The sequence below is a fragment of the Chiloscyllium plagiosum genome, unplaced genomic scaffold, assembly GCF_037043375.1.
Source record: "Chiloscyllium plagiosum isolate Xiang-an unplaced genomic scaffold, Cpla_swu_hap1 HiC_scaffold_2, whole genome shotgun sequence".
Taxonomy (NCBI): Eukaryota; Metazoa; Chordata; class Chondrichthyes; order Orectolobiformes; family Hemiscylliidae; genus Chiloscyllium; species Chiloscyllium plagiosum.
The window spans coordinates 32,299,878-32,314,993 of record NW_028270140.1 but is presented as its reverse complement, the minus strand read 5'-3'; the positions used below and the strand labels follow the sequence as shown (position 1 = coordinate 32,314,993).

The 15,116-nt window shown below is 46.4% G+C and overlaps 1 protein-coding gene across 4 annotated transcripts in view; it reads right to left on the bottom strand.

The window, feature by feature from the left end:
- Positions 1 to 15,116, bottom strand: part of mamdc2a (MAM domain containing 2a) — a 144,737-nt gene that overhangs the window by 114,828 nt on the left and 14,793 nt on the right. For all 4 annotated transcript variants that reach the window (XM_087995816.1, XM_043716618.2, XM_087995803.1 and 1 more), the window contains one exon: positions 14,835 to 14,951. In XM_087995816.1, coding sequence (XP_087851942.1) covers positions 14,835 to 14,951 — 117 coding nt within the window. The remainder of the gene's footprint in view (positions 1 to 14,834; positions 14,952 to 15,116) is intronic.

Here is a 15,116-nt window from a genome sequence, read left to right as displayed (position 1 = left end):
GTGGGGACAGTCAGTGAGCTGGAGGGTGGAGTTGGGACAGTCAGTGAGCTGGAGGGTGGGGAGGGGACAGTCAGTGAGCTGGAGGGTGGAGTGGGGACAGTCAGTGAGCTGGAGGGTGGAGTTGGGACAGTCAGTGGGCTGGAGGGTGGAGTTGGGACAGTCAGTAAGCTGGAGGGTGGAGAGGGGACTGTCAGTGGGCTGGAGGGTGGAGTGGGGACAGTCAGTGGGCTGGAGGGTGGAGAGGGGACAGTGATTGGCCGGAGGGTGGAGTAGAGACAGTCAGTGAGCTGGAGGGTGGAGTGGGGACAGTCAGTGAGCTGGAGGGTGGAGTTGGGACAGTCAGTGAGCTGGAGGGTGGAGTTGGGACAGTCAGTGGGCTGGAGGGTGGAGTTGGGACAGTCAGTAAGCTGGAGGGTGGAGTTGGGACATTCAGTGAGCTGGAGGGTGGAGTTGGGACAGTCAGTGGGATGGAGGGTGGATTTGGGACAGTCAGTGTGCTGGAGGGTGGAGTAGGGACAGTCGGTGGGCTGGAGGGTGGAGTGGGTACAGTCAGTGAGCTGGAGGGTGGAGTAGGGACAGTCAGTGGGCTGGAGGGTGGAGTAGGGACAGTCAGTGGGCTGGAGGGTGGAGTTGAGACAGTTAGTGAGCTGGAGGGTGGAATGGGGACAGTCAGTGGGCTGGAGGGTGGAGTGGGGACAGTCAGTGGGCTGGATGGTGGAGAGGGGACTGTCAGTGGGCTGGAGGGTGGAGTGGGGACAGTGATTGGCTGGAGGGTGGAGTAAGGACAGTCAGTGAGCTGGAGGGTGGAGTAGGGACAGTCAGTGACTTGGATGGTTGAGGTGGACAGTCAGTGGGCTGGAGGGTGCAGTGGGGACAGTCAGTGAGGGGTGGGTGGAGTGGGGACAGTCAGTGGGCTGGAGGATGGAGTGGGGACAGTCAGTGAGCTGGAGGATGGAGTGGGGACAGTCCGTGGGCTGGAGGGTGGAGTATGGACAATCAGTGGGCTGGAGGGTGGAGTAGGGACAGTCAGTGAGCTGGAGGGTGGAGCGGGGACAGTCAGTGAGCTGGAGGGTGGAGTGGGGACAGTCAGTGAGCTGGAGGGTGGAGTAGGGACAGTCAGTGTGCTGGACAATGGAGTGGGGACAGTCAGTGAGCTGGACGGTGGAGTGGGGACAGTCAGTGAGCCAGTGGATGGAGTGGGGACAGACAAGTGGACTGGAGGGTGAAGTTGGGACAGTCAGTGGGCTGGATGGTGCAGTGGGGACAGTCAATGAGCTGGAAGATGGAGTAGGGACAGTCAGTGAGCTGGAAGATGGAGTAGGGACAGTCAGTGGGCTGGAGGGCAGAGGAGGGACAGTCAGTGGGCTAGTGGATGGAGTAGGCACAGACATGTGGACTGGAGGGTGGTGTGTGGTCAGTCAGTGGGCTGGAGGGTGGATTATGGATGTCAGTGGGCTGGAGGGTGGATTTGGAACAGTCCGTGGGCTGGAGGGTGGAGTAGGAACAGTAAGTGGGCTGGAGGGTGGAGTGGAGACAGTCAGTGAGCTGGAGGGTGGAGTGGGGACAGTAAGTGAGCTGGAGGGTGGAGTGGGGACAGTCAATGGGCTGGACGATGGAGTGGGGACAGTCAGTGAGCTGGAGGATGGAGTGGGGACAGTCAGGGGGCTGGAGGATGGTGTGGGGACAGTCAGGGGGCTGCAGGGAGGAGTAGGGACAGTCAGTGAGTTGGAGGGTGGAGTGACAGTCACTGAGCTGGAGGGTGGAGGAGGACAGTCAGTGAGCTGGAGGATGGAGAGGGGACAGTCAGTGAGCTGGACGGTGGAGTGGGGACAGTCAGTGGGCTGGACGGTGGAGTGGGGACAGTCAGTGAGCTGGAGGGCAGAGGAGGGACAGTCAGTGAGCTAGTGGATGGAGTAGGTACAGACATGTGGACTGGAGGGTGGAGTGTGGACAGTCAGTGGGCTGGAGGGTGGCTTATGGACGTCAGTGAGCTGGATGGTGGAGTTGGGACAGTCAGTGGGCTGGAGGATGGAGTGGAGACAGTCAGGGGGCTGGATGATGGAGTGGGGACAGTCAGGGGGCTGGAGGGTGGAGTAGGGACAATCAGTGAGTTGGAGGGTGGAGTTGGGACAGTCAGTGAGCTGGAGGGTAGAGTTGGGACAGTCAGTGGGCTGGTGGGTGGAGAAGGAACAGTGAGCTGGACGGTGGAGTTGGGACAGTCAGTGAGCTGGAGGGTGGAGTTGGGACAGTAAGTGGGCTGGAGGGTGGAGTGGGGACAGTCAGTGAGCTGGAGGGTAGAGTGGGGACGGTCAATGGGCTGGAGGATGGAGTGGGGACAGTAATGGGGCTGGAGGATGGAGTGGGGACAGTCCCGGGGCTGGAGGGTGGAGTGAGGACAGTCAGTGAGCTAGTGGATGGAGTAGGTACAGATATGTGGACTGGAGGGTGGAGTATGGACAGTCAGTGGGCTGGAGGGTGGATTATGGACGTCAGTGAGCTGGAGGGTGGTGTTGGGACAGTCAGTGGGCTGGAGGGTAGAGTTGGGACAGTCAGTGGGCTGGAGGGTGGAGTAGGAACAGTCAGTGAGCTGGAGGGTGGAGTGGTGACAGTCAGTGAGCTGGAGGGTGGAGTGGTGACAGTAAGTGGGCTGGAGGGTGGAGTGGGGACAGCCAGTGGGCTGGAGAATGTAGTGGGGGAAAGTCAATGGGCTGGAGGATGGAGTGGGGACAGTCAGGGGGCTGGAGGATGGAGTGGGGACAGTCATGGGGCTGGAGGGTGGAGTAGGGACAGTCAATGAGTTGGAGGGTGGAGTGGGGACAGTCAGTGAGCTGGAGGGTGGAGTGAGGTCAGTCAGTGAGCTTGAGGGTGTACTGGGGACAGTCAGTGGGCTGGAGGGTAGCGTAGGGACCGTCAGTGAGCTGGAGGCTGGAGTTGGGACAGTAACTGAGCTCCAAGGTGGAGTGAGGACGGTCAGTGGCCTGGAGGGCAAAGGTGGACAGTCAGTGAGCTGGAGGGTGGAGTGGGGACAGTCATTGAGGTGGAGGGTGGTGTGGGGACAGTCAGTGGGCTGGAGGGTGGAGTGGGGACAGTCAGTGAGCTGGAGGGTGGAGTGGGGACAGTCGGTGAGCTGGAGGGTGGAGTAGAGACAGTCAGTGGGCTGGAGGGTGGAGTGGGGACAGTCAGTGAGCTGGAGGGTGGAGTGGGGACAGTCAGTGAGCTGGAGGGTGGAGTAGAGACAGTCAGTGGGCTGGAGGGTGGAGTGGGGACAATCAGTGAGCTGGAAGATGGAGTGAGGTCAGTGAGTGAGTTGGAGGGTGGAGCAGGGACAGTCAGTGAGCTGGAGGGTGGAGTGAGGTCAGTCAGTGAGCTTGAGGGTGTACTGGGGACAGTCAGTGGGCTGGAGGGTAGCGTAGGGACCGTCAGTGAGCTGGAGGCTGGAGTTGGGACAGTAACTGAGCTCCAAGGTGGAGTGAGGACGGTCAGTGGCCTGGAGGGCAAAGGTGGACAGTCAGTGAGCTGGAGGGTGGAGTGGGGACAGTCATTGAGGTGGAGGGTGGTGTGGGGACAGTCAGTGGGCTGGAGGGTGGAGTGGGGACAGTCAGTGAGCTGGAGGGTGGAGTGGGGACAGTCGGTGAGCTGGAGGGTGGAGTAGAGACAGTCAGTGGGCTGGAGGGTGGAGTGGGGACAGTCAGTGAGCTGGAGGGTGGAGTGGGGACAGTCAGTGAGCTGGAGGGTGGAGTAGGGACAGTCAGTGAGCTGGAAGGTGGAGTAGGGACAGTCAGTGAGCTGGAGAGTGGAGTGGGGACAGTCAGTGGGCTGGAGGGTGGAGTGTGTACAGTCAGTGAGCTGGAGGGTGGAGTAGGGACAGTCAGTGAGCTGGAGGGTGGAGTGGGGACAGTCAGTGAGCTGGAGGGTGGAGTAGGGACAGTCAGTGGGCTGGAGGGTGGAGTAGGGACAGTCAGTGAGCTGGAGGGTGGAGTGGGGACAGTCAGTGAGCAGGAGGGTGGAGTAGGGACAGTCAGTGAGCTGGAGGGTGGGGAGGGGACAGTCAGTGAGATGGAGGGTGGTGTTGGGTCAGTCATTGAGCTGGAGGGTGGAGTAGGGACAGTCAGTGAGCTGTTGGTTGGAGTGGGGACAGTCAGTGAGCTGGAGGGTGGAGCGGGGACAGTAAGTGACCTGGTGAGTGGAGCGGGGACAGTCAGGGATCTGGAGGGTGGAGTAGGGACAGTCAGTGAGCAGGAGGATGGAGTGGGGACAATCAGTGGGCTGGAGGGTGGAGTGGGGACAGTCAGTGGGCTGGAGGGTGGCGTCGGGATAGTCAGTGAGCTGGAGGGTGGCGTAGGGATAGTCAGTGAGCTGGAAGATGGAGTAGGAACAGTCAGTGAGCTGGAAGGTGGAGTAGGGACAGTCAGTGAGCTGGAAGATGGAGTAGGGACAGTCAGTGAGCTGGAGGGTGGAGTGGGGACAGTCAGTGGGCTGGAGGGTGGAGTGTGGACAGTCAGTGAGCTGGAGGGTGGAGTGGGGACAGTCAGTGCGCTGGAGGGTGGAGTAGGGACAGTCAGTGAGCTGGAGGGTGGAGTGGGGACAGTCAGTGAGCTGGAAGGTGGTGGGTCAGTCATTGAGCTGGAGGGTGGAGTAGGGACAGTCAGTGAGCTGGAGGGTGGAGTAGGGACAGTCAGTGGGTTGTTAGCCGGAGTTAGGCCGTACCATTGTTGGACTGGGGACCATGTGGGTGGTCAGCGGTTTGCAAGCCCGTTTTGACTATGTGGGAAAGCCCCCTGCGCTGATCTACTGCAGGCCCTTTCTAGGAAGACTGTAGTGTTTACCTTTCTAACTTTATTTTTAATTTTTTCTAACATATATCATGAAACTGTCAATAATGTAACTTTTTTCCTTTAATTTTCCCTTTATTTTTCTATGTTATATCTAAGATCTGTACCTCGGTTCTTTGCACCCAAGGTGGGCACCATTTTGGGTGACATGGTAATATTTCACTGTCCTCCTGTGTACATGTGACAATAAGGATATTCTGTTCTATTGCATGCAGCAGTCAGTTAGTTGGTTGTTTAACATGGAAAGGAGCAAGCTCAAAGAAATCATTGTTATGAAAAAGGACTGTTAGAACTTTGATATGCAAGGGGAAAGAAGAATTCAATGTTTTGTTTTGATTGCTTATTATAACATATATTAGTTTGTTTAAAAATATTACAAGGGAATACGTGATCATCTAATATAGTCTGAAAGGATGCCTGAAAATGAGGGAACATGTAATGGATATAGTTAAAGGTTAATGTGTGTGCATTGTTTGTATAAATATGAGGAGTTAGTTATCAGTTAAACAGTGTTTAAGTTTTATGGAGCATATTTAACTGAAATAACGGTTTCACTAAAAGTGTGGACTTGGACTCTGTTCAAAGACATCTATCATCTCATGTCTAACATGAATCTGCTCTTCTTGTCCTTCTAGAATGTCGAAGTCATGGCTTTGGAATGTGCTGTAAAAGCAACCTTGATGAGTTGTTGCCGGGCATCTTGTAGTTGGCACACACTGCTGCCACTGAGTCAGTGCTTAAGGAACAGTTAAGGTTAGGCACGAGGTGCTGATCAAGAATTCTGCATTGTCCTAGATGCTGTGAAGTGTTACCAGTAAAATGTAGAGCGTTACCAGTTCTGAAATCTACAGAACAGACATACAGGCTGAGGGTATAAAACAAGCGACCAACCCGAACCTGGCCCATTCCTGTGGATCACAACAAGTTAAAAGTCAGGTTGGTACATTTCTATCCAGCACACTAGCTCAGTCTGTCTGCCTGGTCGTCTATTTTCTCAATGTATTCACTCTGTTACTCCTACACTCTTGGAATGAGATCAGTTGTGTGACAACTTTGGCTTGCTGTTGCTCAGCAGAGACTGGAAGCAAAACGCTTGTGGATCCTGGACAATGTTAAACGAGACAACAACCATTGCCAATATTATGGAGCAGCTGTTACTCTCTGAATAACAGTCACCACCACCCCACTATGGCTCCCCTCTAGGCTCAGAATTCCCTCCCATTCCACTCATATTTAATTATTAACTGAAACAAGTGCATTTCTAAGCTTACAATTAAAACAATATGCCCTTTCAGATAAATTGAGCTTGTGGTTACAGTTAAGTGCATTGCAGGTCGGAATCATTCTCACCTTTACATTTTTATATCTCTATCTGGATTAATGGGGGGCGGGTGGGTATTATCACTAGACGATTACTCCAGAAATTCAGCTAGTTTCTGGGGAACCCAAGTTCAAATCCTGCCCCGAAATCATACCTTTGAGACAATGTCCCAGACACTACCATCACCTCCCTGGATATGTCCTGTCCCATTGGCAGGACAGACCCAGCAGAGGTGGTAGCACAGTGGGATACCATCAGAAGGAAGTTGCCCTGGGAGTTCTCAACATTCACTCCAGACCCGATGAAGTCTTATGGCTCCAGGTTAAGCAAGGGCAAGGAAGCTTCCTGCTGATCACCACGTACCGTCCTCCCTCGGTTAATGAATCAGTACTCATCCATGTTGAACAATAGTTGGAGAAAGCACTGAGAGTGACAAGGGATTTCCATATTTCACCCCCCCCCCACCCCCACCACATCCACAAGCATCCACTCCATCCACCACCGACATTCAGTAGCAGCAGTGAGCACTATCTACATGATACTAGAAATTCAACGAAGGTCCTTAAACAGCACCTTCCAAACCATGATCACTTCTATCTAGTAAGATAAAGGCAGTAGATTCATAGGAACACCGTCACCTGCGAGTTCCCCTCCAAGCCATCCTGACTTGGAAATATACCACCGTTCATTCCCTGTTGGTGGGTCAAAATCCTGAAATTCCCTCCCTGGTGAATCAACCTACAGTACATGAATTGCAGCGGTTCAAAAGCGGAACTCACCACCACCTTCTCAAGAGCAACTGGGGATGGGCAATGACCACGCTTGAATTTAAAAAAAAATCACATTCAATTGCCAACATTGCTTTTGTCTTTACCACACAACTAAAATCAACTTGTTCTTACATTTTTGATTCATATGATGTTGGCATCAGTGATAAAACTAGCATTTATTGTCCGTCCTGATTGCTTTTGTGCATGAGGTGTTTGCTAGGCCATTGTATGGCTCTTAACTGCCCTCCAAAGGTTGCCGAGCAAGCCATCCAGTTTTATTCTCGAAGAAAGCTCACCACTACTTCCTGAACAGCAGCCGGTTTTGGGCAATAAAGCCAGTCTTTGCAATAAAATCCATGTCCAATGATGGACTAAAAAAGCAAATGGATAGGATAGTCATTAAATGAGTTCCTCCTGATCCAAACAGTAGTGAGAACGTGGAACTAGCTGTCAAATGTTCAGAGTTGAGGAGGATAGCATAGTTGTATTTGAGGAGAAGCTAGATAAGCACATTATGGAGAAAAGAATTGAAGGATACACAAAAGGATGAGATGAAGATGGATGGGGATAGGCTTGTGAAGCACAAACACGAGTTTAGTCAAGTTGACCAGTTTCTCCACGGAAAGTTCAATTTAATGAAATGAGTGGTACTTTCCCGCAATGACTGATCAAACAATCTCATTAAAAGAAGGCTTCACAGTTAGGAAATCCCTCATCAGCACAGTTGAATTGACCAAAGTACAATCTCAAGTCAGTGAAGGTCAAAGACAGACTGAATAACCTGTTGGAATAATAAGTGCAAGCGTCTAGAAAAAAATTATTTTCCTTACTTTACCTTCATAATCAATGAAGTTTGAGAGCCCTGCTTTTGTAAATATATGGCCACAATAATGATGCTGACATGAAATTGTTCCAGTACAGAAGGGAGCTATTTGGCGAGTCTATGACAACTTTCCATGATGCAGTCTCGTCAATCTCATTTCCCCTGCTCATTTCTCATTGGTCAGCAAGTTTATTTCCCTTAAAGAGTCACCAAATTTCCTTTGAAATGATTCATCATCTCTGCTTCGACCATTCTTGTGGATAGCAAATTCCATGTCATTACCACTTCCTGCATTTGTAAAAACAGTTCTTCCTCACAGCCACCTTCTTATTCTCTAGCCTAAGATCCATGTCCCTAACCATTACGCCATCAGCTAATGGGAACATCTTTTCTTTGTCTATCTGATCTAATCCTTTAATAAATACATACACATGGAGCAAATCTCCCCTGAACCTCTTTCTCTCCAAGGAGAACAATGCCAGTTTTTCCAACCTAACCTTTTAGCTAAAATCCCTGAAAAAGGAAGCAAACTGTTCTGATAAATTTCCCTTGCATCCTATTAAAGAACCTCACATCCTTCCTAAGGTGTGTCACAAATGGAGCTTTAAAAAGATTCTGTATAATTTCCCTACTTGTGTACTCAGCTCCTCAATTTATGAAGCCTGACAGACTATCTGCTTTGGTAATTACTCCTTAAGAATGTATAACTACCTTCAAGATCCATGACCATAAACCCCCGGAACAAGAATTGAAAATCACTCTGCATCACAAATCAGCCTTCCAGCCAACTGAGCTAACCTGTTTTTCAATTTAGTGACATCTGACTGAAAGGATGGTGGCAAGAAAAATGTCCAACAGCATTATCCTGTCCCATGTCATTATGCCCAGCATTGAGACATTTATCACTCAAAATTATCTCACTGGGAAGTATATGTCCATATACCAGACTCCTGAAATAACTGCATTAACTCAGCCATGGCTGAAGACTCCCAGGAGTACATTGGTAACATTTGGTATCGCCACCCACTCGATAGCGTCCTTGAAGATGATGACTGACCAAAATGGAAAGGGTTTTCCAAGGTGACACAAAACACGCAAATAATTCATTGGAAGCACATACACAGAAAGTTGAGATACCAAGGTTTACACACCAAACCTCCAGAGATCTCATCTACCCAACTCTCCCATTTGGCCTGGATATGTTGGTATGTAGATCATAGACTGGACTTAGCAGCCCTTTGTAATCCATCAAACCAAAATGGAAACAAATCAATCCCAAGGGACTGCCCAACAATGGAAGAGGCTAATGTAATCTGTGTTGATACACTATCCACCTGACTTGGCTAAATATCCTTTCAAAACCTAGTTTTGCAATAATCTATCACACCTGATTTAAAATTATTAATTGAATGAGCATCTAATGTATTGCATAGAAGAGCTCTATCTCTCACCCTTTATACAAAGTGTTTCCCAACTGCTTTCCTGAATGACCTGGCCTTGATATGAAAATTTTGTATACTTTTAAACTTTTGCCATAGGGAATTTTGTTTCTTTCCATCTAATCCTAATAAGTCATTTCAAAACCCTGACAGACGTCAGTCATATTGCCTCAAACTATTGGAATGGTGGAGATGAAAATTCTGGCAGCATTTACAGTTGAATGTTGCAATTTTTTTTCTGGTTGAATGATTATGTGTGAGAATAAGTCAATGGCTTCCCATCAAAGTGATTCATTGTGGCCTGTGTGGCAAATGCAGTATACTCTCTTTGTAATTGACAGAAGACATTAACCAATAAAGTGATTCAGCATGTGTTTTAATTGAATGTCATTTTGAATGAAAACAACACATTAATCCCATTTTATCTCGACAGTGTTACCTCCATGGAAGCTGTCTGATCTATTGTGATCTTCAGCATTTGTTGCTTTCAGTACAGATTCCAGCGTCTGCAGTAATTTGCTCCTACTCTTATCTAATCTATCCTTGTAGCTCTGAGATTGCTCTGAAATATGTATAATTTCTTAACACAGGAAATCACAGTCTTAACTTGATACTGAGAAAGGTATCCAAAAACCTGATGGAAGAAGTAGCATTTAATGAGTGCATTATGGAGGATAGGGAGATGTGCAAAGGTGTAAGAGAAAATCCTCGAGTCTAAAGCCCAGAGAACAATGGCAAATGATTAAAACAAGGCAAGTGCATGAGGGCAGCACTGGAAGAATGCAGTATTGTCAGAGTTATAAGGCTGTACAAGATTGCAAAGATATTTGGGTGGGTGAGTGAGTGGGTCGGACTGGAGTGAAAGGTGGGGAGGGTCTATTGGCAGATTCGAAAACAAGTGTGAGAAGTTTAAATTTGAAGTATTGCTAGAGCAGCAGTCAATGTTGATCAGGATGTAGTGCAGGCTGGGATGAATTCTACTTTATGGAAGTTTGGTTGCAGCATATTGGATTAGGCAATTCTGGACATAATGAAAGCATAGAGGTTGAGGAATCTAGGCAGTTTCATTTCACAACTAATACAAGTCATCATCTCATGCCAACACTTGTCATTAAAATCCAAATTGGTATCAATATGTTTCTTGGTAAATCTCACCTCAGACTTTTAACAGATGAAATGAAGAATCTTTGACACTTGCTTGGTAGCACAGAACTTAATTATTACCACAAAGAGAGTTATGTTTCAGAAGTCTTACACTCATCGAAGCAAAAAAATGCTAAATTTCAAATGCTTACAATAATTTTAGCTCAGGAAATATCTCTAAGGGAGATTAATAAATGGTGAAAAGTTATGCACTGTGAAGGATCAGGGAGATTTGGGAATCCAAACACCAAAATCACCAGAAGTTAATGGATAAGTACAAAAACAATGAAAAAAGGTTAATGATCATTATCTCAAAAGGGCTGCAATCCAAGAGTTGTGAAAATTATGTTACAGTCGTATAGAGCTCAGAATATTTCAAAGTTAAAAATCATGCAACACCAGGTTATAGTCCAACAGGTTTATTTGGAATCACTAGCTTTTGAAGCACTGCTTTTTCATCACCACCTGATGAAGAAACAATGTTTCGAAAGCTAGTGATTCCAAATAAACCTGTTGGACTATAACCTTGGTGTTGTGTGATTCTTAACTTTGTACACCTCAATCCAACACCGGCACCTCCAAATCAGAATATTTCAAGAATTGTGTTCAGTCCTGGCATGATGGCTCGGGGAGGATGTATTGGCCATAGTGAGAATAAAGCATAGATTCACCAGAACTGTGTCAGGGCTATAACAATTAAAATGTGAGCACAGCTGCATAGATATTTTTCCTAAACAATGTATCCAGAGATATAATGACTCATCCTCCGGAGTAGGTGAAATTTGAACCCAGGCCTCTTATTCGAGGAAGGAATGGAATCACCAGACCACAAAGGTCCTTCCTAGGGTGTATTCCTGTCAGTATGAGAGATTAATTGTGGTTGTTTAGATAGGAGAAGAAGTATTTCCTGTTGTTGTTGTTAGGAGACTGGGGGAAGAGACCAAACCAAGGCATTACAGCCACATCATTCACAGATGATATCCGTAATAACTTCCTCGCACAAGATATTGGAAATCTGGAACTTCCACCCACTCTGTAGGGTGTAGTTCAATTGAAAACAGATTATTAGAATTTGACCTTGATAAGGATATTAAGGATTAAAGAACTAAGATGGCTGGATGGAATTAAGATGCATGTCAATCATAATGTTGTTCATCTGTCTGTTATCAGCCTAGGGGCTCATGTAGTGCAGTGATAGTGTCACTACCTATGAACCAGGAGGCCTGCATTCAACTTGCACTTGCTCTAATGGTATGCAAACGCACCTCTGAAGAGGTTGATTTGAAAAACATCTATTCAAATGAAAATATATTCATCCCTGGCATTCAGAATGGATTCAAATGCCTCTATTGTGTTCATTCATAGCAGAAGTCCTAAGGCACATTCTATTCAGAATCAGAAATAGGACTTCAAGATGCCTTTTTGGAGGAAATTATTTTAAGCTACTTGTAACTACAGTGCTAACATCTTACATCATTTGTCGTACTAGAATTCCTCATGTCAACAAAGCACCTCGCAAACCTGTGGCCTCTATCATCTAGAAAAACAAGGGCAGCAGGCACATGAGAAAAGAAGTTACCACCTGCAAGTTTACCTCCAAATCACACATTGTCCTGACCTGGAAATACATTGCCCTACCTCACTGTTTCTGGATCGAAACACTGGAATTTCATTCCTAAGAGCACCGAGGGTCTAGCCACTCTAGCCAGTGCTAGACTAGCCAAAAAGACCCACATCCTATGAATGAATAAATAGAAGGAACTTACAAAGAGTTTCTATTCAATGTAATGTTTTAGAAATCCAAAATATACATACTATCACATTTGTCTCTGCTCTACTTTAATTCACTCATAGGATGTGGACATCTTTGGCAAGATACATATTCCACTTGCCCTTGAGAGGTTGGTGGTGAGCCACTTCCTTGAACACAACCAAAGGTGTGCAATGCTATTTCAGAGGGCAGTTTCGTGCCACACACATTGCTGTGGATCTGGAATCACGTAGGTGAGTCCAAGTAAGAACAGTTGGTTTCTTTCTCTAATGGAAATCAGTGAAACAGTTCTATTTTATTACCAGGACTATTTAATCTAAATTGGATTGAATTCATAGAATTGTTAAATTGCCCAGCTGCCAGGTTGGGATTCACTTCTGTTTAACTGAGTGGCTTACTCCCTGGAGCACCTAGAAGCATGTGCTATATAAAGGTAAACGGTTCATTTTACATAAATAAGGTTAATTATCAAGTATCAATAATTATGCGAGGTTTTATTTTGTTATATAATTGCTCAACTGTCTGATACATGTCAGTCTGGCCACTCTTCAGGCTAGATCATTATTTATTCCAAACTAACACCAGAAAGAGAAATAGTTAATTCACCTCAAAGTTCACTGAGAGAGGTTGTCATGCCTGAAGTGGCTGCTGCACTTCTTGCATTACAACAGCAACCATCCTTCAAAAAGAGTTACTTTTGACTGGAAAGCACATTGGTATGTCCTGAATTTATGGTAGGTACTTTATTAACACAGGACTTTCTCTCCCTAAGTATACACCATTCTGTTCCATCTTGAGTTTACTTTGCCAACAAACTGCTCTGCTTATAATGTCTAATTGGAAAGTCATCCCATTCTTTACAGTTAGGGACAGGTGGTTCAATCCATCAGTGTTTCAAAACCTTGTCCACTCCAGCATGTGGTGCTCATTTATCACTTGTGACAATTTACAAAAGCATAGAACTTCCAAATATAATAAAAGAATTATTAAAAATGTTATCTCCATGTTCCAGGAATATTTCACAAAATGTTACCGTGTAATCAGGCAGTTTTAACTCACTGAATTCTTATGTTCCACTTGAGATGCTTAGGGTTCAACAGTAATTGAGTTCCATGCGGCAGAGAGGATTAAGTGGAGATTTCATGGATGAAAACAATGTTATTGAGTTTTGATTGAATGAACTAGAGAAACAGCACCAAGAGGATCACTAATCAAAGGAGGTCATGTTGCGCCTGTACAGGACACTAGTTAGGCCACTGTCGGGCTATTGTGTGCAATTCTGGTCTCCTTCCTATCAGAAAGATGTTGTGAAACTTAAAAGGATTCAGAAAAGATTTACATGGATGTTGCCAGGGTTGGAGGATTTGAGCTATAGAGAGAGGTTGAATAGGCTAGGGCTGTTTTCTCTGGAGCGTCAGAGGCTGAGGGGTGATCTTATAGAGGTTTATAAAATCATGACCGGCATGGATAGGATAAATAGACAAAGTCTTTTCCCTGGGATGGGGGAGTCCAGAACTAGAGGGCATAGGTTTAGGGTGAGAGGGGAAAGATATAAAAGAGACCGAAGGGGCAACCTTTTCACGCGGAGGGTGGTACATATATGGAATGAGCTGCCAGAGGAAGTGGTGGAGGTTAGTATGACTTAAGGTACTGTTATTAGTAAAGGCCAAAATAGAATAGGAAGAGTATTTTTAATGGAGTGAATTATGATCTGGAATGCACTGCCAAAGGACAACTTTTCAAAAGTGAATTGGATACATGTTTGAAAAATAAATGAAGTGGGGATAAGGGGAAAGAGCAAGGGATTGAGTCTAATTGATAGCTCTTTCAAGGAGTAAGTACAGGTTCTATGGGCCGAATGGCTTCCTTTGTGCTGCATCATTCTATGATTCGGGCCAACCCAACATTAGGTAGGGAGTGTTAACGTGACTTATTTTTATTTCTTTAGAGGAAATACATCCAGTGCTCATTAAATCTGTATTGCAGACATCAGATAGGGATGTATACATGTCGAGTATGTAGCACCTAATACATAATAAAGTTGTTTGTGATAATTCTTGGAAGATCTTGAGATTGGAAACGAGCTTGTGTCTCAAACTAGAACCTGAGCTTTAAGGCATATACTAAGCATCAGCCAGCACTTCCCGAGTATAAGCTTGACAATAGAAGACACTCCTTTATCTCAGACCCCATCTGTGCTCCACAAATGCAGAAACCCACAGTAACAGGTTCAAAGTTAAGGGTGATGACTTGTTCATATCTAAATTTAAAATACACACGAGACAACCCGGGCATGATAAACAATTTGTCCCTGCAAGGTCTAATCCACTTTTAAAAATCTGCCCCGTCCCTGGCTCCATCACAGGTTGTGGCGGTGGCTGTTGGAGTATTCAACTGATACATGACAATTAGCGTCCAAGACAGCCGATTCCGGCTACCATCACATACAAAACAGCAATGCATCTGCCAGAGGGCGCTTTGGAAAGTGCACAAGCGCCTGAAACGTTAATGAGTTGCAAAACTTCAAACCCTTTCAAATGCTGTGCCTGAACTGCTGCTGCTCACGGAGGTTCAGAGAGAACAGTGGATTGTGTAACATCCCACTCAATAATTGTTTCGCTCCTTTCGTGTTGATGCACCTCTTTCCCAGTTGCTCACGGAATGAGCATCTATTGCAGAATTTGCTCTTGAATATAATCGACTGGCGCTTTAGCATCGGCGCAGTATTTGCCTACCTTGTAAATTCACGATCCATGGATCATTCCTGGGATCTGACTCGTATCCACAAGTGCCATCCTCAAAATCGCACGAACCGTTACTTCCAAAAATATCGGCATTGCCAAACTGTACGACTTTTCACAGACCACACACACACAGAGGTAAATAAATACATGCATAAAATACAAGGGAAGAAGAATAAACAAAGTTAAAAATGTAACAAATTCAAAATGATTGCTTATTTTTTCAAAAAAGACTCTTACCTTGCAGATCCCAAACTGTTACTTTTTTACAGGTGC